This window comes from Sapajus apella, unplaced genomic scaffold, assembly GCF_009761245.1.
Source record: "Sapajus apella isolate SASKATOON/1434 unplaced genomic scaffold, GSC_monkey_1.0 scaffold34, whole genome shotgun sequence".
In the NCBI taxonomy this organism is placed as follows: Eukaryota; Metazoa; Chordata; class Mammalia; order Primates; family Cebidae; genus Sapajus; species Sapajus apella.
Genome location: NW_022436974.1, coordinates 11,866,606 through 11,890,951, shown reverse-complemented (window position 1 = coordinate 11,890,951; position 24,346 = coordinate 11,866,606). Strand labels below are relative to the sequence as shown.

Below are 24,346 nucleotides of genomic sequence, written 5' to 3'. Positions count from 1 at the left end.
AGTATATTTGATAGTGGAAATATACTAGTAAATGTATAATTAGTGGTGGCAGAGTAATAATTAAAACAAAAATAAGGGGATATTGTATGATAGTGAAATGAGAATACCAAGTAGGGGGTACATGTCAGCATTTTCTTCTTCTGTCCTCCCATCTCTTCTCTCATGGCCTGGGGGATGACCTTAAATTAAATTAAAATGAAACAAAGAGCCAGGCATGGTGGCCAGCTCCCATATTTCTGGCTGTGCCATAGGTTGAAGGGAGAGGATCCTTTGAGCCCAGGTTCCAGTCCAGCCTGGGTAACATAGTGAGACCTTGTCTCTATTTTAAAATTTTTATTTATCTATCTCTATGTATATAAACATATATATGTATATATAAAATAAAAATAATAAATAATGCATAACTGCCATGATTTTATCACCCACGCCCACACATTAGGCTTCTGTGCTAATACACCCTCTGTACTCCCTGCCTCCCTACACACGTATGAAACTTTCTAAACAAAGGAAAAATTGATGAGGTTTAAAATAAGCTTCTAGAATTTAACTAGTTTTCACATCAACCTGAAATCCTAAAAAATGGAAACCATTGAATGAATGCCGCTATCTTTAATAGCAAAACTTTCAAATCCCTTATGCATTTTTTAGTTTAATTATTCAAATATTTGTTACATTTTTGTTATGTCCTAGACATTGTATTACCTTATTAAATGTTATCTTTCCTGGAATATAGTAGTTAATAAAAGAGACCTTTCTTTAAATTTTAGAATTTATACTATTATAAAATAAAAGGACCCCTGTGCTTGTGTTGCAGTGTGCTCTTTTAGCTTAGCTGTCGACAGGTGGATTGCATTAACCAGCTAAATTAGACCCTCTGCCTTATTGCAATGACAGAGGGCTTTCTGTATTCTGGGATTATTGCCCTGTTGTACCAGAAAACTCCAACCGTAGGTGGGCTTGGAGAATATGTGCAAGAATATGTGGAGAAAGTAGCTTTTGGCAGATAAGTGGGGTGGCAGAGAAGGGTGGAGTGGGAAGATGCTCTTCCCCTGAAGTACAACCTCTCAGCAGCAGGGCTCAACTCCAACTGCTCTCAGCTGAATTCCATGTCACTCCACCATTGATGACTTGCTGCATCTGCTGGTGCCTGTTGGTGTGCTCTTGTTCCTTAGCGTCAAGCTTCCCTAGGGACTTCCAGGGTTCTAACACTTTACTGTTTGTTTAATCTATTTTTCAGAACATCAACTGATTATATATATGCGTATGTGTGTGTATGTATGTGTGTGAGTGTGTGTGTGTGTATACCTGTATATATGAACAACAAATCATCAACGCTTTTTCAGTTCTAAAATACTTTCCCATTCTCTTTCCTGCTGCTTCCTCTGGTGACTTTCTCATTATCCAGAAAACATTTTGTCTTTCACCTATCCAGGATTTAGAAGTGTATATATATAAAAAAAAAAATCAGGCCAGGCACAATGGCATATGCCTGTAATCCCAGCACTTTGGGAGGCTGAGGCTGGTGGATCAAGAGGTCGGGGGTTCAAGACCAGCCTGGCCAAGATAGTGAAACCCCCATCTCCACTAAAAGTGCAAAGATTAACCAGGCATTTTGGCTTGTGCCTGTACTCTCAGTTACTCGGGAAGCTGAGACAGGAAAATCACTTGAACATGGGAGGCGGAGGTTGCAGTAAGCCGCGAACCTGCCATTGCACTCCAGCCTGGTGCAAAACTTTATAATCAAAGTTTCCTTTCTTTGTAGGCTAGTTTCTCTGTATCTCAGGTTAAATCTGCCTGATTACCTTTGGACCACAGTTTATTACTGTCGCTCTGAGTGTCACAGAGCAAGACTCAGTCTCAGAAAAATAAATAAATAAATAAACTGAGATGATTGTTTTCTTTCATTCTTTTTTTGTTTATATATTTGTTTATTTTAGTGTTTCCTTCTCCCCTTTTTTCAAACACTTTCTTTGCATATGTCATGTAAAATTGCCAAAATCTAGCTATACACTCACTTGTGTAATATGTCTCCAAACACCTGTTAAAAAAGAAAGAAAGCAAGCAAGCAAGAAAGAAAGACTTTGTGCTTTCTATAGGACGAATCTTCCACTAAGTTCGGTGTGAGATCTGGAGACAGCTTATGAAAATATTATTTTCCCTTCTGGAAAGCATTTTAGATTTCTTCTGTAATGAAAAACCTAGTCTATCATAGTGTCATTAATTATTATCCTGGTAAAGTCTGAGTTTTGAAGACATTCTTTATACAAGTGAAGGGAGAAAAGGCCCAGAGAGCCTGTTTTCCACAGTAACCATGAAGAATCTACTCAGTCATCTTCCCAAGACCCTATTACGAAAGAGAGTGGATGAAAAATAATATTTAGATTCCCAAAACCTCCAATATTGCCATGTGTCCAAATTAACCTGATATAAATGAATCACTCGTTATTTTACAAATATTCGAAAAAACAAAATATATTATTGACTTTAGATGGGGAATATTTGTTGGGGCTGATACCTTGGCCATTTCATAAAGTTTTGTCACTGGTGGATAAAGTAAGAGGAACTTTTGTTCTGGTAAAATTCCCTGGAGGGACTACATCCACGAAGTAGGATTAGTTATGGAAATGTGTTTCTGGAAACAAATCATGGAAACAAAGTGAAGAATGCATTTCAGGAGAGGGGAAAAACACCTGTGCATGTGAATGTTCAACATCCTGATACCCCATGGTCAGTCAGTACCAGGAGTAGCTCCACCTCTTGGTTATGGCCCATTTCCTTCAGCTCCTCGTACGTTCCCTTTAAAATTCATCTCCAATGGGCCATTCTGTGACTCAGGTCTAGGTTATCAGTGAGAATTCACAATCTGTGAATTGGAAGTATAAACACATGTAAAAGCAGACAGTCTGCTCATCTATTTTTCCCTGGGTTTGATTTGTTAAACAGCTACAGAAGTCAATGTGGGCTAAACACTTTTGGTTGTTGCTCAGACATTGCAAACAAGTTCTCAGAGAAGCAATAGCTGTACCATTTAGCCTATGTCTGTAGATGGATATTCTATCTAGGTTTTTGTAAGTTCACTCTCATGTTCACATAGTGATCAAATCGCCTAATAGTGTCTTTTTGTCGCCATAGGACACATGACTGTTAAATCCCTATTCTGGCCCAAAGAGTCAGTGAAAACTTCTGTGTAAAATGAATTTGTCCCCCTGAGATAATGAGATGTAGAACTTACTGTATCAGTAGGAGGGAGCTCTCTCGCTTACAAGTGCATTTTATGAACTCCTGTCTGTCCATGATGTGCAAATTGTGTTCCTGCATGAGATCATTAAGTCTGAGTCATGCACCCACATATTTCCAGAATTCCATCCAATAAATTCCCAAAACAGTGGAAAACCACAATATATGTTTCAGGTAATGGGCCATAAGAGATTATTTTAATTGTAAGAAAGCGTGCAATAATGTTTTGCATTTTACATATTTTTTATTTAATAGCAATGAAATGAGGTAACACTAAAGCAGAAAAAAAGCCTGAACAGTATGATTCCTTTGCCTCAACAGTGAAGGGCTCCCTTGTACATGCAGTTCCCAAACAGTCAGTTTCTTCATCCTGATCATCTGTGGCCAGTGTAAAAGAAAGGCCTGACAGGGAAATTTAAGGAGCCAGCCGGGTAGCTCCATATGAGGGAACTCTTGGCGACATTCAAAAAACTCACACTTCCACTCTCAAAATCCAGAAACACACCAACCCGGCCCAGAGGCTTCTCTACATAGTGAGGAAGCATTGGAGAGGTGGTCAAGAGACGGAAATGATGATCCACCTTCACACATATAAGAAGAAATATGTCCTCAGATGTAATCATGGTGCCATTCTTCCTTATCCAGGAGTCCTTGCAGACTCCCAGAGCCCAGTCCCAAGAGTCATCCACATCCAGCTCCCAGTAGTGTTTCCCAGAGGAGAAGTCCCGGGCTCCCCATGCAGCAAAGTAGTCAGGTCTGTCAGAATTCAAAGATCTACCTTCCCGGTTAGCTCTACTCATCCAGCTTCTCACATCATCAAACAGCCTGATAATGTGATTGCTTACTTCATAATCGAAGGAAATTTCCACTGTAGAAAAAAGAGAATGTTCCAGTGAAAAGCAGTTCAGATAAGAAAGAGACTCTCACTAGAAAACACAGGTCATGATTAAAAGGCAACTTTTGTCTGGAAAAATGTTGGAATCAAAGGGTGTTAGGATATCTGCACAAATAAGTGGCTAAACTACAATGATCTCTATTTTTATAAATTCAAAGACTGTGAAGAGGAGGACGGTCACCCCTATGTCTAGTTAGCTACATTTTTTAACAACTGAAAAACTAAAAGATCTTGCACTGCAGCCAAGTCCATAGCAATAAAATTTATGTCCATGCCTCTTCTCTGTCAGGGCAGAGCAGCAGGTTGGGGACAGGAGATGAGGTGGGAAGCCATTCTTAAACCTAAATAACAAAGTTATCACTTTGCCAGAAATATTATGATCTGCCACTTATGCTAGCAAATTCACACCTAAAGAGAAAATCTGAATCCGCCTAATGAAAAGTGTAGATTCCTTGTAAGAATTATCTGGCTTTCACGCCACATTCAGGCACAGACTTCTTTTATCTGCCTGATTGATCATGATCTACCCTGGAGTTCTATCTAAGGCCTCATCACCCACCAAATCACTTTCCTATTGTTCATGGCGCCTCAGTTTTTGCACTGTTATGTAAGTTATTCATGTATGTTTTAGTTGATTTAAATGCACATGATTAAAATTACAAATGCTATGAAACTTCACCTGAAATGTACTTAAAAATAAACACCGTCACCCAAATCACAATCATTAGTGGCACTCAATTTGAAATTGAAATGTCTTGAATTAACTCAGTCCTGCATACCTCATGTAATACTTGTATACATGAAATTGTATCAGAGAATGGTTCTAAGTCCTAAGGAGCCCTTCTGCATGTTTAATTTTTCTAAGTCATTTGTTATATGGCTGATTCCTATTACATTTCACCAGCTTTCATTTAATTTTGTCTGTTTGATGATAGTGAAACTTTAACTATAAAGACTTTTCACAGACGATTCTCTTCTTCTAGATGAAAGATCATTACACTGGGAAAGCTGCCCATAGAAAACCATAACTGAAGATATACATGTTGGTCCCAGCAAGAGGGTGACACTCACCTCGGAAGCGGTTGAGCCTGTGCACCAGTCCAGTGATGGGCCCTGCAGTGAGCTCTGGATTCACAGGCTGGGGCATGCTCAGCAGCACGGACTCGCTCCTGCAAGGAAGCAGGTGCAGTTGGTTAACCGTTCTGGTTTCTGTGTTTAAGCATTTCCAACAGAAAACCCTTCATTCAAACCCACTTCTGATATTTTAATGTAACTCCACCATGCTAGGATGGGTTTGTGGCTCTCTTAGGGAAATTTTCTAACGATTCACTCCATTTCTGTCCTGCCACTGAAAGATAATTGCCTCTCTCCCTACATGCCACCAAATAGTTTGTCTCTAATTATGATTCTGAATCCTAAAAATAGGCAACTATATTCCAGCAACTTCTGCATTGAACTCTTTGAAACATTACCCCGAGTTACTCGGGAAAGTAAGAAAGATTAACGTCTGACAGAGGGCATAGGCTAACATATGCAACATAACAAACAAACACATGACTACACAAACATACACACAAAGTCACACTGACACATTATGCCCTTAATAAAGCATGTTTTCACTTTGTTGGAAACAGCTTGATGTTTTTCATAGCATGCCTTGTGCTTCAGCTTACCATGATGGCCAAAACATACCTTGTCATGATGTCTCCCAAATCCTGTAAAGAGAGAGAAAAAAAGATTTTAGAAAGTTGTTATTCTGACCGGGTGTGGTGGCTCACACCTGTAATTCCAGCACTTTTGGGGGTCAAGATGGGTGGATCGCCTGAGATAATGTGTTCCAGAGTAGCCTGGCCAACATGGTAAAACCCCATCTCTACTAAAAATACAAATAAAATCAGCTGGGCATCATGGTGCACGCCTGTAGTCCCAGCTACTCAAGAGACTAAGGCAGGATAATCGCTTGCACCCAGGAGACAGAGGTTGCAGTTAGTCTAGATTGTGCCACAGCACTTCAGCCTGGGTGACAGAACAACACTCTTTCTCAAAACAAACAAACAGATAACAAACAACTTGTTATCCTGCCCATCTAGGCTTTAGGTTTTGAAAACTTTAGAAGTACCACATACTACCACTGCAGCTCTTTTTAAATGTATTCACATCTCCAACATTCATACTAGTAAAACCTATTCATAAAATGTATTTCTGCTAACTTCAGGACCCTGAATTTGAATGAGAGAGAAAGATGTGAGTGGTGACTGGGCATTGCTGCAGCTGTCTACCCTGCGTTCTTTTTCAGGGCCAGTCTCCAAAGGCTAATGTGCCTCAAATCAAGGACATTTCAAACCTAGGACTCCCCAATAGGAGAAAGAAAGAAATGTTAGTTTTCCCGTAATTTCTAGGTATTATGCCATGGAGACAAAAATAGAATTTTCACATGAAATTTTTTTCTTCAACAGTTTAAATGAAATGAACTGGAGAAGAAAGCTTGAGGTAAAGAAGGTTCAATGGAAATCTATTTGTACAGTTCCATAAACGGTTTGTTTTCATGATTAGGTTAGGAGTTGTAATTTATCACTATAACCAGGTGAGAATGACTCTTACCATCAATGGAGGACACAAAGAAATATGTCTTTGGTACCCAATGGAAGGCAAAGATGCAAATATCAGCTAATACAAAGTGTCTCAAGAGACAGCCTCAGTTCTTACCTGGAGCAGCTCCACATCTGGTTTATGACACATTTCCATTAGTTCCTGATACATTTCTTTCAAGTGTTTCTTCTTTTGATACTTGTCGATCCAACTTCTCCGGAGTTGCGGAAATATCTCTTTGTGTGCCTTGTACAGTCTCTCTAAATGTTGTTTTTCTTCCTTATGGAGAACTGGATGTTGCTTTCTATACTCATCCCTGGTCATCAGTGCCCGGACATACACATAGCCCTGCAGGGACATGAATTTTGTAGGTTACATACCCAGGTCTACTTCCACCTCACAGAACCCACAAATTCATCCTGCTCTTTCCTTCAGCTGTTTTTTATTCTTTACAAACCACATGATGAGTTAAACAAGACCTTTTCTCCAAAATTTATCTAATTCATTACTTCTTGAAAACCTGCAAAAAAACCCTTTAGATTTACTTGTTTAAATATATGTTATTTCAAATCTGAAATACTACTAGAAAATACATAAATTTTTGATTGATTGTTAAATTGTCATCAATAATATATATAATCTTTATTACTCAATTAGCTTTTGTGGCCTCAAATCTTTGTACTTCACAGCCTAAACTCTCAGTAGAAATGTTGTTAGTAATTTACAATCAGGATCAGAAGCCGCCACACAAAAAAAGATCTTAGTAAACATTTTAACCCTCATCTCTGAAACTACCTTTTTTCTGCCTCCTCTCTTTCCTCTGTTTAAATCCGCAGGCTCTGTATTGCCCTGCCATTCTATCACCGTGAATCCCTATTCCACTGTGTTTCTCCTCCCAATATTGACATATTTATTCTCTCACTCCCCCCAGTCATCATTGTCCCTTCTCCGAAGCTTTTCATCTTGTTACGTTTTCTCCTACTTGAACTGGCATTGTGGTCTGGGACCTTCGCTATCAGATTTCACCAGCAGAGGCATTTTTCTTAAATTACTGTTCCCACCCACTGCCTTACCTAGGAGCAACATCATATTCACCGTTAAATGTCTATTTCTCAATTATATACTATTTACTCAATATTACATAATTCATCTCACACAGAAAACTCTGCCTGAAACACCTGTTAATTTTAAGCACATACTTGCCTTTCAGAATTTATATTTATTTTTTACTTACATGAAAAACATTTCTACAACACGTGAACAATTGTTATATTGAACAGGCAGGCTGTTTTCCAGCCTATGGATGAACACATGACAAAATCTGGCATATGGGAATTTCAACGCAAGTTGCTAATATAACTGTTGTCAGCATGTCTGTCTCAAGCACGTCCTGAGGATACATAATCTCATACTTACCCTCCAGAGGGTGATTCTTTTTCTCTCCTCATTTAGATTTCTCTGATTTTCTTGAATCTTTTCCCATAAAATCCTCATTTGCTTTAAGAGCTTCTCCTACAAAAGAAATATGAGGGTGAACAACAGAAAATCAAATACCATAGATTCCACACTCTGAGTGGTATATGCAGGCAAGGGATACAATATATAAATGCACTAGAGAGAGGAAAACGGAAAAACAAAATTTATCACTGCTTGTCCTCAATTAACACTTTTCCATTCTGAGATTTCAGCATGTATAACTGTTTCAGCAGCTGCTAAGTGACGATTTCTTGTAACCCAGATAATGATCAGTGAAACATCCTGCTTCGGAATCCACTACGCTAGCCCCCAGCTTTTGTAGTGTACTATGCCCTTGTTTGTCGAGTAATACTAAATACATGTCCAAAATACATTTCATTGCACTTGTAGTTTTGCTAGCTTTTCACTGCTTTTAGCATTACACTGTAGAGTCAAAATAATGATGACATTTACTTAATCACCCTCTTTTTGGGTGCAAGCGCCATGAAGGTATAGTTTCATATTGTATTCAAACTGTCATCACTAGTACCTCCAAAAGCACCTGGCACTGAGTAAAGAATGGAGTGATCCGAGTCTTTGCTATTGTAAACAGTGCTGCAATGAACATTCGTGTGCAATTGTCCTTATAATAGAACGATTTATAATCCTTTGGATATATACCCAGTAATGGGATTGCTGGGTCAAATGGAATTTCTATTTCTAGGTCCTTGAGGAATGGCCACACTGTCTTCCACAATGGTTGAACTAATTTACACTCCCACCAACACTGTAAGAGTATTCCTATTTCTCCACACAGCAAACCACATTGCCACGTATGTACCTATGCAACAATCCTGCAAGTTTTTCACATGTACCCCCAAACCTAAAATGCAATAAAATATATTTAAAAAAAATAAAAATAAAAAGGCCGGGCACGGTGACTCAAGCCTGTAATCCCAGCACTTTGGGAGGCCAAGGCGGGTGGATCACAAGGTCAAGAGATCGAGACCATCCTGGTCAACATGGAGAAACCCCGTCTCTACTAAAAATACAAAAAAAAAAAAAAATTAGCTGGGCATGGTGGTGCACGCCTGTAGTCCCAGCTACTTGGGAGGCTGAGGCAGGAGAATTGCCTGAACCCAGGAGGTGGAGGCTGCGGTGAGCAGAGATTGCGCCACTGCACTCCAGCCTGGATAACAAGAGCGAAACTCCGCCTCAAAAAAAAAAAAAAAAAAAAAAGAAAGAAAGAAAAAAGAAAGAAAGAATGGAGTGATCACAATGATGATTATCATCTTCCTTCTCATCTATTTGCCACCAGCTTTCAGGTGATGTCACAGCTATCTCTTACCCGGCATTCTTCAGCTGCCCCTTCAATGGGACAGTGTTTGTGAGCCCTGTGCTTCTGAGAGTCACAGCACAGCGAGCAGAGCAGGCTCTTGTCCGTGTCACAGAACATCTTCTTTATTTCTCTGTGGGTCCCACATATTTGTTTCTCAGAGCTCAGGAACTGCCAGAGACAGGCTTTTCTGGCAATGGTCACTAAATTCTTCAGAAGAATATCAGTTTTGAAGTCCTTTTGGTGTGATGGTTCCCCGCATGCAGGGCAATTGGCAGGATTTCGGTCTCCTTCCCAGGAAAGGCAGAGACAGGGTCTACAGAAGCTGTGCCCACAGCCTATGGTGACAGGGTCTACCAGGTAGTCCAGGCAAATGGCACAGGTGAGTTCCTTCTTGAAGGCCAGTGGAAAGTCTGAGTCCATTTTCCTAAGGGAAGAAAACCACAACAATTTAGTCTTCTACCCTGGAGAGACAAAGATCCAAGCAAAGTTTGAATCATGTTTTGATTGAATAACATCCTTTTTTTCTAGAAAAGATTAAGCTTTAATTTGCAAAGACAGAAATAGAAAAAATCAAAAACTCAGGCACTAAGAGACATCAACCTCTGTAGAAAAATGTGATTGTTCTCCAGTGAACACACAACCAGCTTCCCAAACCCTGATTTTTTTGCATAGAAGAATGTCAGATTTTTTACGATGTTAGTGTCCACAAAATTGCTTGGGTTTCAAGGGTTTCATTAACCTATAAACTCAAGGGGTGAGTCTTTAATGGTCTGAAAATCAATCCCATTCTAAATTGCCAGTGATTGGTTTAGAGAGGGGAAGCTAACTAAACTGTTTTACTCTCATTGTTTTGTTTAACTATCCATCATGACTTTTACAGAGGCCCCCTGCTTGAAAATGTTAGAGCAGAACTCATACTTTGACCAAAATCGGAAAAAGCTAGCCTTTACTCTCCAAAGTAAAACAGACACATCAAGGTACAGGTACTTCTTCCAGGTGAAAGAAAAAAAGTCATTGTTTTTCTAGGCTGCAACGTTAATTTGATCAACAAAACCTTTCTGGCATGTTTACTATTCCTGGACTGTTTGGGGATATATTGATAAAATGTAGACATGTAAACAGAGGATAGAAATATTTTCTAAGCTCTTTGGAAGCATTAGCATTACTCTTTCACATAGTCAGAAAAATACTAAGTATCATGCAATAATAATAGGCACTAGAGAGTCAGTGTTTTAAAAGGATGTTTGAAATAAATAAATAAATAAACCTAGGCCAGGCAAGGTAGCTCAAGCCTGTAATCCCAGCATTTTGGGAGGCCAAGTTAGGCAAATTTTTTGAGCTCAGGAGTTATAGACTGGGCAACATGACAAAATGTCTAGATCAGCCTGTCTCTAAACACACAGGCACATACACACACACAGCCCAACATGTTTGCACATGCCTACAGTCCCAGCTACTTTGGGGGATGAGGCTGAAGAATTGCTTGAAGTAGGAAGTAGAGGCAGTAGTGAGCTTTATTTCCACCACTGCACTCCAGCCTGGGTGATCCTGTCTAAAGCAGAAAAACCGAAGAAGTGGAAAACCTAAATCATGGTTTCTACACTGTATAGCTATACAGACTCTCCATTTCTGTTGTTTCCGCATGAATGCCAATGTCACTTTTCTCCATAAATACTCATTTCTGGCTTTCTTTGACAGAGTAACTGAGGTTTCTGAAGAGACTTTTACTATGTTTTAGAAAAAAATGTTTGCCCAAACCATTGAATGCAGTTATCTATGTATAGCCACACAGTGTAACACAGGCACATTACCACTGGTAGAATAGAATGTAACACATTTATACACACACATTGCAATACCCCTAACCCATTTACAGAGTCCACAGAGATTTTAAAATTACCAGATATTTGGAAACTACTGCAAAATGCTTACAATCTTTAAAACAACTAAGAAATACATTAGGTAAAAAATTAATCATAACATTAATCTGAGGATCATGTAGCAAGAGACATGACAGAAATGTTTAATTCGTAAATAGGTTAAATAAAAGGAGCTTGTAAACCTGTGGATCACGTTCAAAATAATTTTGAGAGAGAAATGGAGCCATTTGTGAAAATCAGAAAATGAGATCATGTCATCTCAGAAAATCTAAGTTTGCACATAAATGCAAGTTCCCAAATTTTGTTTGTTTTGTTTTGTAACCTAACAGTAGCTCCTACTCAGGAAATTGTGTGCTTACCTCAGAAATCGATCTATGCTCTCAGCAAAGCTTGCTGTCGAATCAGATGAGTTTAGCTCAGGGATCAGGGTCTCACGGTGCAGTGCCAGTAGCTTTTGGAAGTCTCCAAGACCACTCTGTGGGTTCTGGAGTAGAACGAGCTTGGCTCCTGAAGTGTCCTTTTATACATCTGTGAACGCCACACCCCTTTCCTCTAATTGGTTGGATTTCACCGGCGTAGGTGGGTGTTGACATAGATGATTAGGTTTCTTCCGATCAGATTTTTTTTTTTTTTTTTGGCGGGGGGTGGGATTCTTGCTCTGTCGCCCAGGCTGGGGTGTAGTGAAGTGATCTCAGCTCACTGCTACCTCCGACTCGCAGGTTCAAGCAATTCTCCTGCCTCAGCCTGCCAAGTCGCTGGATTACAGGTGCCCCCTGCCACGCCTAGCTAACTTTTTGGCATTTTTAGAAGAGAGGGGGTTTCACCATGTTGGGCAGATTCGTCTGGAACGCCTGACCTTAAGTAACCCGCCTGCCTTGACCTACAAAACTGTTACGATTACAGGCGTGAGCCAAAGCCTCTAGCTGATTCACTTTCATTGTGATGTAAGAATTTAAGGACACTCTTGGCTTCCACTCCAGAAGGGATATTTCTCCTGCTCCTCATGCTCCAGATGAAGGCTTCCAGGGTCTGTCAGCAACTGTGGGACATAGGATTCCCTCCTATGTTAACTGGCACTGCTTATCCCAGCTTGAGCAGCAGAGAAAGTCTAGAAAGCTCTAGCCAGGTGCAGTGGCAGACACCTGTAATTCCAGCTACTTGGGAGGCTGAGGCAGGCGAATTGCTTGAATCCGGGAGGTAGATGTTGCAGTGAACCAAAATCATGCCATTGCACTCCATCCTGAGTGACAGAGGGAGACTCTATCTCAAAAAACAGTAATAATAACAATTATATAATTATCATTATTATATAATTATTAAATAATTATTATTGTGTGAATAATTATTACCTAATTTTTAAAGTATGAATACATACATTGTTGTATACATTTATGTACACATATATGTAAAGTATCTGCTTTAAAATTATGTAAAAAGGTGTATGAATCGAAAAAGCATGTCATTTTTATATAAAACAATCATTATGACATAGTCATGAAATAGTAAAAATAAGAAAAAAGGTTGATACAACTAATTTCACCGACCATTATATATACAACTATGTGAAACACAATTGAATTCCTTGATACAGTTTTTTTAACAGGAGACTTACACAGTACAGATGTGTTGGTAATCCCAGTTAATGTTTTATTTTTGGACATATTCAGATAAATAACGACTTGACACTTAAGCAATTAAAATTTTAAAACTCAGAGTAAGAAATAACATTTTAAAAGTTAGCATGCAGCCAGGCATGGTGGCTCACACCTGTAATCCCAGCACTTTGGGAGGCCGAGGAGAGAGGGTCGTGACCTGAGGTCAGGAGTTCCAGAGCAGCCTGGCAAACATGGTGAAACCCCTTCTCTACTAAAAATCCAAAAATTAGTTGGGCATAATGGCAGGCACCTGTAATCTCAGCTACTTGGGAGACTAAGGCGAGAGAATCACTTGAACCCAGTGGTTGGAGGTTTCAGTGAGCCAAGATAAAGCATTGCACTCCAAATTGAGTGACAGAGTGAGACACCGTCTCAAAAAAAAAAAAAAAAAGAAAAAAAGAAAAAAAAAAGTTAGCATGTGAAAAATAAAAACATTTAATGAAATAATTATTTGACTTAAAATATTTCTTTGAACAATCTGTGTTAAGTCAACTTCTTTCTGGTATCTCATTCCAAACTTGTCTGTAGAGCTTTCAGCCCCCAGGTGTGGTTTTCTGTCCTTTATAAATTTAATCAGCCAATTTACCCCTTTCTGTGCCACCTAAACAATTTCAGGAAGTGGGTGTGGTCTTGGGAGGGCCCATGCACTATAAAAGGATGCTTGTCCAGAAGCTTCTCCTTCAGTGAGGATCCACTGGATTTGCGGCTGCTGGGCTTTCAAGCACCAGGAGTTACTTCTAATCTGGATATCGACAGAGCTTCTAGAAATTGACTGTTTGCAGTAGATTTGTGAGTCTCAAATTTACAGTAAACCCATCATGTTTGTTTTTTCTCTTAAAAATACTTTAAATTTACCTGTCAGCATGCTTGAGTATTTTCTAAGCAAACAAGCAGCTGTCCTAGCGATTTTACATCGAATCAAAATCAAGTATATTCAGTTTGTAACATACGGTTTGTGTTCCCTTGTTATTTGATTTTTTTATGTGACTATTTTCTGTACTGTTAGATTTTTTTAAATGTGAAAAGATATCTCTGCACAGTTTCGTGCAATGATAGAACCCATCAAATACCTAAAATGTTCACTAAAATGTGGGTATATAGTAATAGCTATAATATACAGCACAGCAAAACTTAAAAATGTTGAATTGCTTTGAATATTCTAGTTGCAAAAGTCCTATTTGCTGTCTCTTCACAATTTTCAGTTTGCAGACTACTCTTGAAAGCTGTTGAAAATAAATGTAATCAGCCTAACGTGCCAGCTCATGCTTGTAGTCCTAGCATTTTGGGAGGCTGAGGCCGGCAGATCTTTTGAGGCAAGGAGTTAGAAACTAGTCTGGCCAACATGGTGAAACCCCATCTCTACTGAAAACACACAAAAAATTATCCTGGCATGGTCGCCGGCGCCTGTAATACTAGCTACTCGGAAAGCTGAGGCAGGAGAATTGCTTGAACGTGGAAGGAGGAGGTTGCAGTAAGCTGAGATTGTGTTACTGCACTCCAGCCTGGGTGACAGAGTGAGACTCTGTCTCAACAATAGCTACAAAAAGAAAGAAAATAGATCTAACCAACTGGTAAGGGGTCCCAAGAGACTGCGCCTCCCCATCACTACGGGGAAAGGTGAATTGGTGGCCATGCTTCCATTAACTGCATTTCTGGAGTTTCTAGTTTAGAGCAGAAAACCTAATACATATCTTCACTTTTTGTTATTTTAGATGATGATGATGATGATGATCATTATTATTATTATTTTGAGTCAGTGTCTTGTTCCGTCGCCAGGCGTCAGGCTGGAGGGCAGTGGCGCGATCTCGGCTCACTGCAACCTCCACCTCCCAGGTTCAAGCAATTCTCCTGCCTCAGCCTTCCGAGTAGCTTGGACTAGAGGCGCGCGCCACCACGCCCAGCTAATTTTTGTGTTTTTAGTAGATGGGGTTTCACCGTGTAATTCTTGCTATTATAATTTAAATGCTCACTATTTCAGGATGTGAAAGTGTTGTCTCTGATAATGTGAATTGACTATGGAAACAAATTTTCTAAATAGATAGATATTATTTGCATTAACTATATTGAAAGGAAGAGTTCTGCTATTAAAGACAAATTCGACAAATGATACTTTTAGGAGTTGACAGTTGAAGTCCACTTTGATTGATTAATCAATCTTAGATAAAATCTACTTCATTTGTAATTGTCTAAGAAGACTTCATGGGTGAGTTTGGAGGCATGGAGTATAGAATAATAGCAGAGATACTAAGTGTCTTTGTATATGATCACCATGGAATCCTTGAGAGAGAGAGAATAACAGCGACAGGAAGAGATTCAGAATGTGCTTCTTTGTTAATCAGCTTATATAGGTGACTCAGGAATCATCCCCACTTTTACCCTCTTCCCCGGATTTAAGCGTGTCTAAGTAATTGGGAATAATTGAGAGCACGGCTTGTTTAACAATAATACCATGAGGACTTTCCTCTCATTTTTTCATTTTAATCACAGTTGAATCTTTATATTAATGGGTTTTATATCCATGGATTCAACTAATCTCATAAAAAAGATTTACAGGAAGAAAAAGCGGCTGTACTGAACATGTTTTTTTTGGAATTTTTTTTTTTTTTTTTTTTTTTTTTTTTTTTTTAAGACAGAGTTTTCCTCTGTTGCCCATGCTGGAGTGCAGTGGCTAGATCTTGGCCCACTGCAACCTCTGCCTCCTGGGTTCAAGAGATTCTCCTGCCTCAACCTCCAAGTAGTTGAGACTACAGGCATGTGCCACCACACCCTGCTAATTCTTTGTATTTTTAGTAGAGATTGGGTTTCACCGTGTTAGCTAGGATGGACCTCTTGATCCACCCACCTTGGGCTCCCAAAGTGCCGGGATTAGAGGATTGAGCGACTGCGCCCAGCTAAACATGTACATATTTTTTAACAGTCTTCTTGCTGTTTCTGAAGAGTATGGCATTACAGATATTTATACAGCATTTACATTGTATTAGGCATTCAAAGTCATCTAGAGATAAAGTATTCAGGAGGCTAGGTTTAGGTTACATGCAAATCCTACACCATTTTCTAATAAGAGACCTGAACATCTTAGGATTTTGGTACCTCAGGGAGCCCTGAACCCGATCTTTAATGGCTATGGAGGAATAACTTCATAAATCCAGCATGTTTGCATTTACTATGTCTCAGTTTGTGCTGGAGCTATGTTTTTGAATAGATTGGACAGAGCTCAAGTAGACCAAGGAAATTGTCTACTGGCCTTATTTTCCCTATCGTCATGGCAAATACAAATAAAATAAGAGAGAAATTCTCAGATTTTTTCTTTTTTTTGTAATTTTCAGAGACATGGATTCAGCCAGCCAGCAAGCCTTCCAGAATGAGGTCACTTGCACCATTTGCCTGGACTACTTCATAGACCCGGTCACCATTGCCTGTGGGCACAACTTTTGCAGGCCCTGCCTCTTCCTCTGCTGGGAAGAAGGCAAAGCACCAATGCGTTGTCCTGCCTGCAGAGAAGTATCAGAGAAGTCCGACTTCAAAACCAATGTGGCCCTCAAGAAGCTGGCGTCTCTTGCCAGACAGACCAGAGCTCAGAGAAACATCGACAGCTCAGACAAGATCTGTGTACAACATGAAGAGACCAAGGAGCTCTTTGGTGGGGCTAAAAAGAGACTGTGTAGGCCCAGCTCTGAGTCACTGGAGCACCTGGCTCACAGCCACAGCCCAATAGGATGGGATGCGGAAGAATGCAGGGTACGTGACACCTCTAAGGTAGTTTGAAATCTACAGAAACTTAAATCACAAAGATGAGGGCCTATGATATTGGTGGTGATGAGAATGCCGATGGTGGAGGTGGTGATTACTGCATGTCAATCATAAGACAGAAATGTGTCCTTTCAGTGTTGCTGAGTAATCTGACACTCTAATCATAAGCTGCCTTGAGCCTTCACTAAAAAAGGTTTCCTTAGAAACATTGTTCAAATGTGTGGAATGGAGTAGGTAGGAGGTGACCAACACCAAAACACTTTTCAAAGTCAGTTGATATAAAAGCCAGTTTCTCAAAAAATTGATGCTATTATCTGAAGGGTCCCTTACAACTCTCTATTATGTTTCTATCACTTTTCACTTCGAAATCGTTAGAACCAAATTTGTCTAACATGGAAAATTCTGACCACTCTACTCTAAAATTTATGATTCTTTCAACTACAGCCTTTCTTTTTTAGGTAAGAAGATGAAATCTACTATACTGTCTTCATTATTTCTAAGCTTCCTGTTTATTTTGCAGGAGAAACTCATAAAGGAAATGGACTATTTATGGAAAATCAATCAAGGAACACAAAACGATCTAAATCAGGAAATTCGCAAAACTCATTCAATAGAGGTAAGAATGAAAATGGTTCCTTTTGTTTTTATGCAAATAAACACAATATTGGCTTATAATTTTTAGCTAAATTCAAATTACCACTTAAAAGATAGTGATTTCATCCCACAAAAATGTGGTGATTTCAACTGATATAATAATAATCACAAACAGAGAAGCCCACACAAGCTAGCCAAATAATTTTAGTATATTGGCTAAATGGTATGTTATGGATCCTAGCTCAAATTTGAAAGTTGGTATCAACCTTTTCAGACACTGGAAAAGAGACAACATTTTACTAAGGTTGAGTGTGAGGAAGAGGAAGGAAATATAATAGTATATAGAAGAAAAATATAGTTAAAAAATCCATCTGCATAATATAATGTAAGGCTAAAGGCTTTTTTAACATTCAGGCGAATCAAGCTTGGAAAAAACCTAAAAGGCAGACGATTAATCAGGGAAATCACTGACTTGGTAAGAACTGTGAAGAAGCATGACAGGGAGAGAAACTAGGAGTCTTTATGTAGGTTTTGATTTAAACAGGGAGAGAGAATAGGGACACTGGAAAAAAATGGACAGAATAAATAGTAACTACTCAAGACTCTTTGCAAGAGTGAGGCAGAAAACTTATCAAACTGCTTGATTATACCCAGAATATAATTATTTGCCATTTTCTGTGAGAGTGACAACATTAATCCTTTTAACCAAATGTCTCTGCAGAATTATGTGAATTTAAGGAAGGCAATAATCAAGATTCAATATCTAAAGATGCATGAATTTCTTGAAGAGGAGGAACGACTTCATCTGCAAGCACTGGACAGAGAAGGAAAAGAGCTTTTCCAACAACTGCAAAGCAGTCAAGTGAGAATTGCCGAGCATTTAGGAAGGATGAAAGACAAGTACAGAGAGCTGTGGGAGATGTGCCACATGCCTGACACAGAGCTGCCCCAGGTGAGGAGGGGGGGGCGCATCTTCAGAGACAGGAAGCCTTTGCTGGGCAATGCTGCCCGGACGTGGAAGTGCCACCTGCATACGTCACTACTGTCAGCTAAGTGGCACATGCTCCCTGACGCCCACGATTGCATTTGTCCAGTCATTTATTACTGCATACTTTGGTAATCTTTGGGAAGTTCTTGCCGTTGTAGCAGATAACATCTGAAAAACTTCTCTTTAGTAAAATAAGTAGTACTATCCACACAGAGACGTTATCCAAAGTCAGCGGAACTCTGGGCCATGGGAAGGCTACTAATACTCCATTTATTATTTATTTATTGTATTATTTATCCTCCTCACTCTCTGATGTCCCATACAACAGTGATTTGCTGAAGACATTGAGGCTTTTCCCCTTGCCTAGGCAAGGTTTGTAAAAGCTGCTCATCAATGTCAGTGTACTCTGTTTCTATTATGGTTCTCTGTTTCGTTTTAATAGCTGTTGCATGTGGTCTGACCTTTCCTTGGGAATAAGATTAGAAAATTAATGCCACTGGAAATGCAGATATCCTTGCTTGACTCCACAATCTCTGGCTGAGCTCCTTTCCTCTTAAGGTCCACTGATGAAGCCTTTCATGGCTTAGTTGAGGTTCTATTATTTACGTAGCCTGGAATGATTCCTTAGAGGGGAATAAGAAATATGCATTCTTAAAACACCGAAACAAAAAGAAACGAATATGGGAAAACATGTAGAAGGAATATACTTTCATAATTAACATTATCTTTATTTCTTTGCAGAATATGGGAAATGTATTGGCAAGGTGAGTTTGCACTGAAATAATGTTATTTCAAAAAAGGTAATTCTCTTGTTAATGAAGTGTATGTATACATTTTGAGCTACTAACATTATCCTCAGTGGCTATTTTTGATTTTGTTTCAAAATAGGCCCCGAGGTCTTTTCCTCTTTGGCCTGGAAAGTTTTCATCTTCAAATTCGTATGAATTCAAATATACTTAAAAACAATTTGTCATCCATCCATCCTGTCCAGCCCCAACCCACAGATCTCTATAAAAAGTTACTCTGAGGAATCATAGCATTGTCTTCTACTCTAGAGGGCTGGGAGGGAAGAAAGACAGAGGTAGCGGGGAGATTTCCTAAGGATGGGCTGAGGAGCGAGGTTAGTTCCCAAAAGCATCAATGACCGGGACCTGCTCCATCACAATTCATCCAGTTGTAGGAAAGACCTCGGGAAAATGATTGCCTCAGGACTCTCAGCAGCAGGGTTCTCAGGCTGGAATTAGACTCCTTTGTTTTGCACAAAAGATTAAAGTCCTGTGTCTCATGGAACATTCTCTGTTAGATGCAGATTAGCATTAGTGAGGTCCCAAAGGTTTTGGTCTGAGTTTTCTGCTCTCTGAAATATTTCCATGATTTCTGAATATTCTCAGGGGGTCTGATGGACAGAGATACGCAATGACTTTTAATGCCTTTAGTAGTTGTGTACTGTCTGAGAAGAATATGTCTGGAGAAATTGAGTTTTTATGTGAGTGAAATTTAGAAAAAGTAACATCCTTATGGCCCCAAGAGAATGGAATGGAATGTACACCCAGTTAACCAAAACTGGCAGAATTCTGAGGAAACATCTTCTATGAAAATACGATATCTTTGCATGAATGTGCAATTAGCTCTGGGCTTGAAAGTATATCTGAGGCCATTTTTTTTTTTTTCAGTACTGATTTGGCACACATGCAAAAGCCCCAGCTGGTGAACCCAGAGCTTACTTCATGGGGCATAACTGGAGTCCTAAACATGCTCAACAACTTCACAGGTAAGAGCCCCTGCTTGGCAGTCCAGCCTTATCTTCTTTCCTTATTGTGTCCCTTGGTTGAGGCTTTTCCCTTTTAAGTCTTATGATTTTTGACATGTAGATAATACACAGTTTTCTAAAACATTTGCATCTTCTCTACCTGCATAGTAATATTACAATGATCAAAACTCAATTTCATGACTTAAAGTTTGAAAAAAATGTGAAACAAGATACATACTGTATCTGCAGAATAAGAGGACAAAGAATATTCAGGTCACGTAGCTATGAAGACACTAGTTCTCATGGTGGCATCAGTATTTCATGTTTATTCATTATAATTCCATTTTGAAGGCTTAGATTTGGCATAGTGGCTTTTAATTGGTTCTATTCTAAGTACATTTATATGCATTCTACAAGTGGCCTTTATTATTTATAAAATCAGGACGTTTTGATCAACAAAGAAAATGACTATAATACCCATAATCAGGACAGTTGCAATGCCATCAGATACATCTCACAACAACTGAAAAGTGAGGGATCTGTGAACATGGCCTAACTATGTTAGGCCCATTCTAGAGAACAGGTCTAGGTAGCAGAGGGCAGGAGTGAATCAGGGGCTAAACGGATAATGTAAAGCCAGAATATTCTTTTCAGAAATTTCTACTTTACATGTGTTAATTTCTACCAAATATTTGATAATTTACATTCCAATAAATACATCACAACAAAGTGATGTCTACCTATTGATGATCTTAAAGACAAATAATACGAGAAGATTTTTCTGCTAAAGAAAAAAAGAAACATTTTAGATATGTCCTGAAACAAACTATGCAGAGATGTCTATCTATTGAATCATTACTTTACCCAGTGGTACTGTCACATTTTTTCTCTGTTATTTAAAGAATAATACATAATTGTATGTGCTGTGGAGTTGTAGTAATATTTCATCTTCATAGATGTATGGGGCTGAATTCTCCTGGCTTCTTTTATTCTGTATTTTCTTGGAAGAAGATCAAATGAAGTGAATAAACGGACCACAGAGCCTCTGCCTCTCATAGCCCTCACTGATACTGTATTTTTTCCTCGGCAGTGCATAATGCTCTGAATAGAGAAATGACGCCCTGCTACATGAGCCTTTCTGAGGATGTGAGACAAGTGATATTTGGAGATGACCATCGCAGTGCACCCGTGGATCCCCCGGGAGTGGAGAGCTTTGCCATGTGGGGAGCTCAAGCATTCTCCTCCGGCAGGCATTACTGGGAACTGGATGTGACCGGCTCTTCCAACTGGATTCTGGGAGTCTGCAAAGATTCCAGGACAGCAGATACCAGTATCATTATTGATTCTGATGAAATGTTCTTTTTAATTTCCTCAAAGAGTAGCAATCAGTATAGTCTCTCCACCAGCAGTCCACATATAGTTCATTATGTGCAAAGGCCTCAGGGTCGGGTTGGGGTGTTTCTGGATTATGAGAATGGAGCTGTGAGTTTCTTTGATGTTTATCAAGGTTCGCTTATCTATGGTTTTCCTCCTTCCTCCTTTTCTTCCCCTCTGAGGCCTTTCTTTTGCTTAGGTTCCAGATGAAAATTTCGTTTCACGATTATTTATTGTGACCTTCCATAAATGAGGTAAATAGTGTCCTGAGACCTTATGTGAGGAAACAGATCTCTGTGTGAGAGCCTGTGAGCTCATTGTAACTTCATGGAATGTAATTTATGGTTATAAATGAAATAACCACTCTGATTGCATACTTTTGTTAATTGTTATTTTAATAAATTATTGTGTAATGTTTACTAGAACCTAAATTATAGTCTTTTTTTTTGTAACAAGTTTGTTGAGACCCATTCACTTACCATGAAAGTCCTGTTCAAATGTATTTAATTCACGGGTTTTTAGTATATCACACTTTTGAAGCCATCAGAACAATCTGCTGCCTGGGCATTTTTGTCACTTCCAGAAGCATCCCAATACCCATTAACATTTCTTCTCCATTCACCCTCCCCCGTTTCTTCACAACACTTAATCTACATTTTATTTTGTGCATTCAGGTAAATAAAATCACACCACACGAGGGTCTTTTTTAATCTGATATTTTTTCAGAGAGTATGTTTTCAAAGTTTGTACACACTGTAAACCATTTGTCTTATTTATTTGAACGAGACTAGGGTAGGAAAATGAAGTGGTGGATATCTTACAAAGAATAAAGCAGAGTGCTATTTTCTTTTTACCTCTGACCAAATGAAGTTGATCTCACAGACTGTATTACTTCTTATCATCCTAATTATTAATCACATTTCAGCTCATACAGTAGTTTTTCAGTTTTTCAGTGCTGGGTTGCTCTGCTCTTTCATCCTCTCTGAGTATATCATATCAGACTACAATATTAAAAAACTCTTATACTTATTACTACCAGGTTGAAACTTCCAAGGGGGCAAACACAGTATTTTCCTTCTTTGCTATTACCGTTATCCAATGCAATTTTTAGAATAGATTACAGAATAAATAAGATGAATAAATGGATAAGTAGAGGAATTAATATGTACAAATATTATTCTAACATTAAGAAATTTTCCAAAATTTAAGTAACAAAATAGAATAGAACACGCTAATGAATAGCTATCAAAAGATAACAAATAGACCTATTTTTAGATTCAGAACCAAAGATAAAACTATTAGGGTTTAAAATACTTACAGCAACATTTTTTTTCTATAGGGTTGATTTCAATTGTCTTAGGTTTTTAAGTATAAACTACTGAAAGATGAAGTTTCCTATGTAAAATGATGGGGAACAAGAACAGGACTTAGAGACTGTCATTATTAAAACTGACATATACATTTAATTCCTTACTGAGCATAAAGTGGTATCAACCTCCTTATGCAGTAGAAAGAACAAACTTAATTGACATTTTAAATAAGAATCTAGATGATATAGAACGGAAAATTGTAAAATAGAATGTAATAGCTATGTCTCCTAAGGCACCAGCTTGTCTGTTCTGACAAAGACCTCAAATTTGAAATGATTGAGAGGGTGCATTCCTCTCACCTGTTTGGAGCAGTATAGGAGTTGGTTAAGAAGATTGGCATCTTTAACAACTGAATTTTATCCCTGTGTGCAAGAAACTGCCATTTATGCCATGTCCCACACACAGAAAACCTGAAGGAAGAAAAGTAGGAGGGACAAGAGCATTTGGCTTTAAGGAAATGACCTGGTGTTTTTCACAATACTTTTGTTCCCACCGTGTCGTTTCAAAATTAGACATGTGGCACATCAAGTTGTGAGATATATCTGGGAATGCTGTCTACACACAAAAAATATTTATTTTTATCATTTGGTTTAGAAAAAAATTAAATGACTGGCACAACAGAAAATGACCCAAGAGATTGGTTCAGTGAAACAAAGCAGAACCTCAACAAAAAAGATAGGGTGTTGCTGAAGTTTAGCAACAGGTCTTAGTAGTATTGAAGAGTGGGTAAACCCTGCTTTTTATGACCATCAAGCTGCGTGGTGCTTTCCTTTTCAGACCCTGGCTAGCTGAGGGCTAGGTGGAAGGAAACATCTGACTTGTATTTAGTCCTTTCAATGGATGATTTAGATATGAATAATTCTCCAAATTTTGAAAATACTTATCAGAAATGGGCTCTGATTCTTTTACTCCATACCATATAGATTCTATATGAACTGTCTCTCTTCTCCCTCCACATAGTTCATGCAGCATAGCAGGAGTTCGCAGAGAGAAAGCTTATCACCGGCTTCCTTTGGACTTGCTGCTTTTTTCCAAGTGATTTGAGATGATGAAATTATTCCCCTTAGAACTTCAAACCAGCACTCCTTTCTGATTTTCACCTGTGTTTCCTGAGCTTTTCTGTTGATGCTAAAACTTCTCTAGGCAACAGTCAATGCCGCCTACTTTAATTATCTTATTTGTTCCTAGTTCTCAAAAAAAAAAAAAAAAATCACTGACATTCTTCTAATTTAGCTTAGATATACTTTTACAGAAAGACAGAATTCAAGACTTTACAGTCATTTAGTAGTTGACTCAGATTTTGGAAGATGAAAGCGTTTCTGTATCTATTTAGCATATTTTCTCTGCCATTTAACCAAGAGATTCTTATTCTATTGATGCTCCTAGGGACACCTAATTTATTTATTCTCTTCACCATTCAGGATTTATGTTAGATTATCACCAAGACTCACTTACAATTGAAATAAAGAG

The 24,346-nt window shown here is 38.7% G+C and overlaps 2 protein-coding genes across 2 annotated transcripts; one reads left to right on the top strand and one right to left on the bottom strand.

The window, feature by feature from the left end:
* Positions 1 to 3,412: 3,412 nt before the first annotated feature.
* LOC116563214 (tripartite motif-containing protein 43-like) lies at positions 3,413 to 11,864 on the bottom strand. Its single transcript, XM_032295805.1, has 7 exons — positions 11,755 to 11,864; positions 9,525 to 9,939; positions 8,138 to 8,233; positions 6,839 to 7,069; positions 5,825 to 5,847; positions 5,204 to 5,301; positions 3,413 to 4,105 (listed from the first exon to the last, which is right to left on the bottom strand). Exons 2-7 carry the CDS (start codon positions 9,933 to 9,935, stop codon positions 3,612 to 3,614), a joined length of 1,353 nt encoding a protein of 450 aa, XP_032151696.1. The 5' UTR covers positions 9,936 to 9,939; positions 11,755 to 11,864; the 3' UTR covers positions 3,413 to 3,611.
* A 4,516-nt stretch (positions 11,865 to 16,380) lies between these two features.
* Positions 16,381 to 21,716, top strand: LOC116563123 (tripartite motif-containing protein 64-like). Its single transcript, XM_032295675.1, has 6 exons — positions 16,381 to 16,788; positions 17,321 to 17,416; positions 18,116 to 18,346; positions 19,124 to 19,146; positions 20,056 to 20,153; positions 21,223 to 21,716. Exons 1-6 carry the CDS (start codon positions 16,381 to 16,383, stop codon positions 21,714 to 21,716), a joined length of 1,350 nt encoding a protein of 449 aa, XP_032151566.1.
* Positions 21,717 to 24,346: the final 2,630 nt, after the last annotated feature.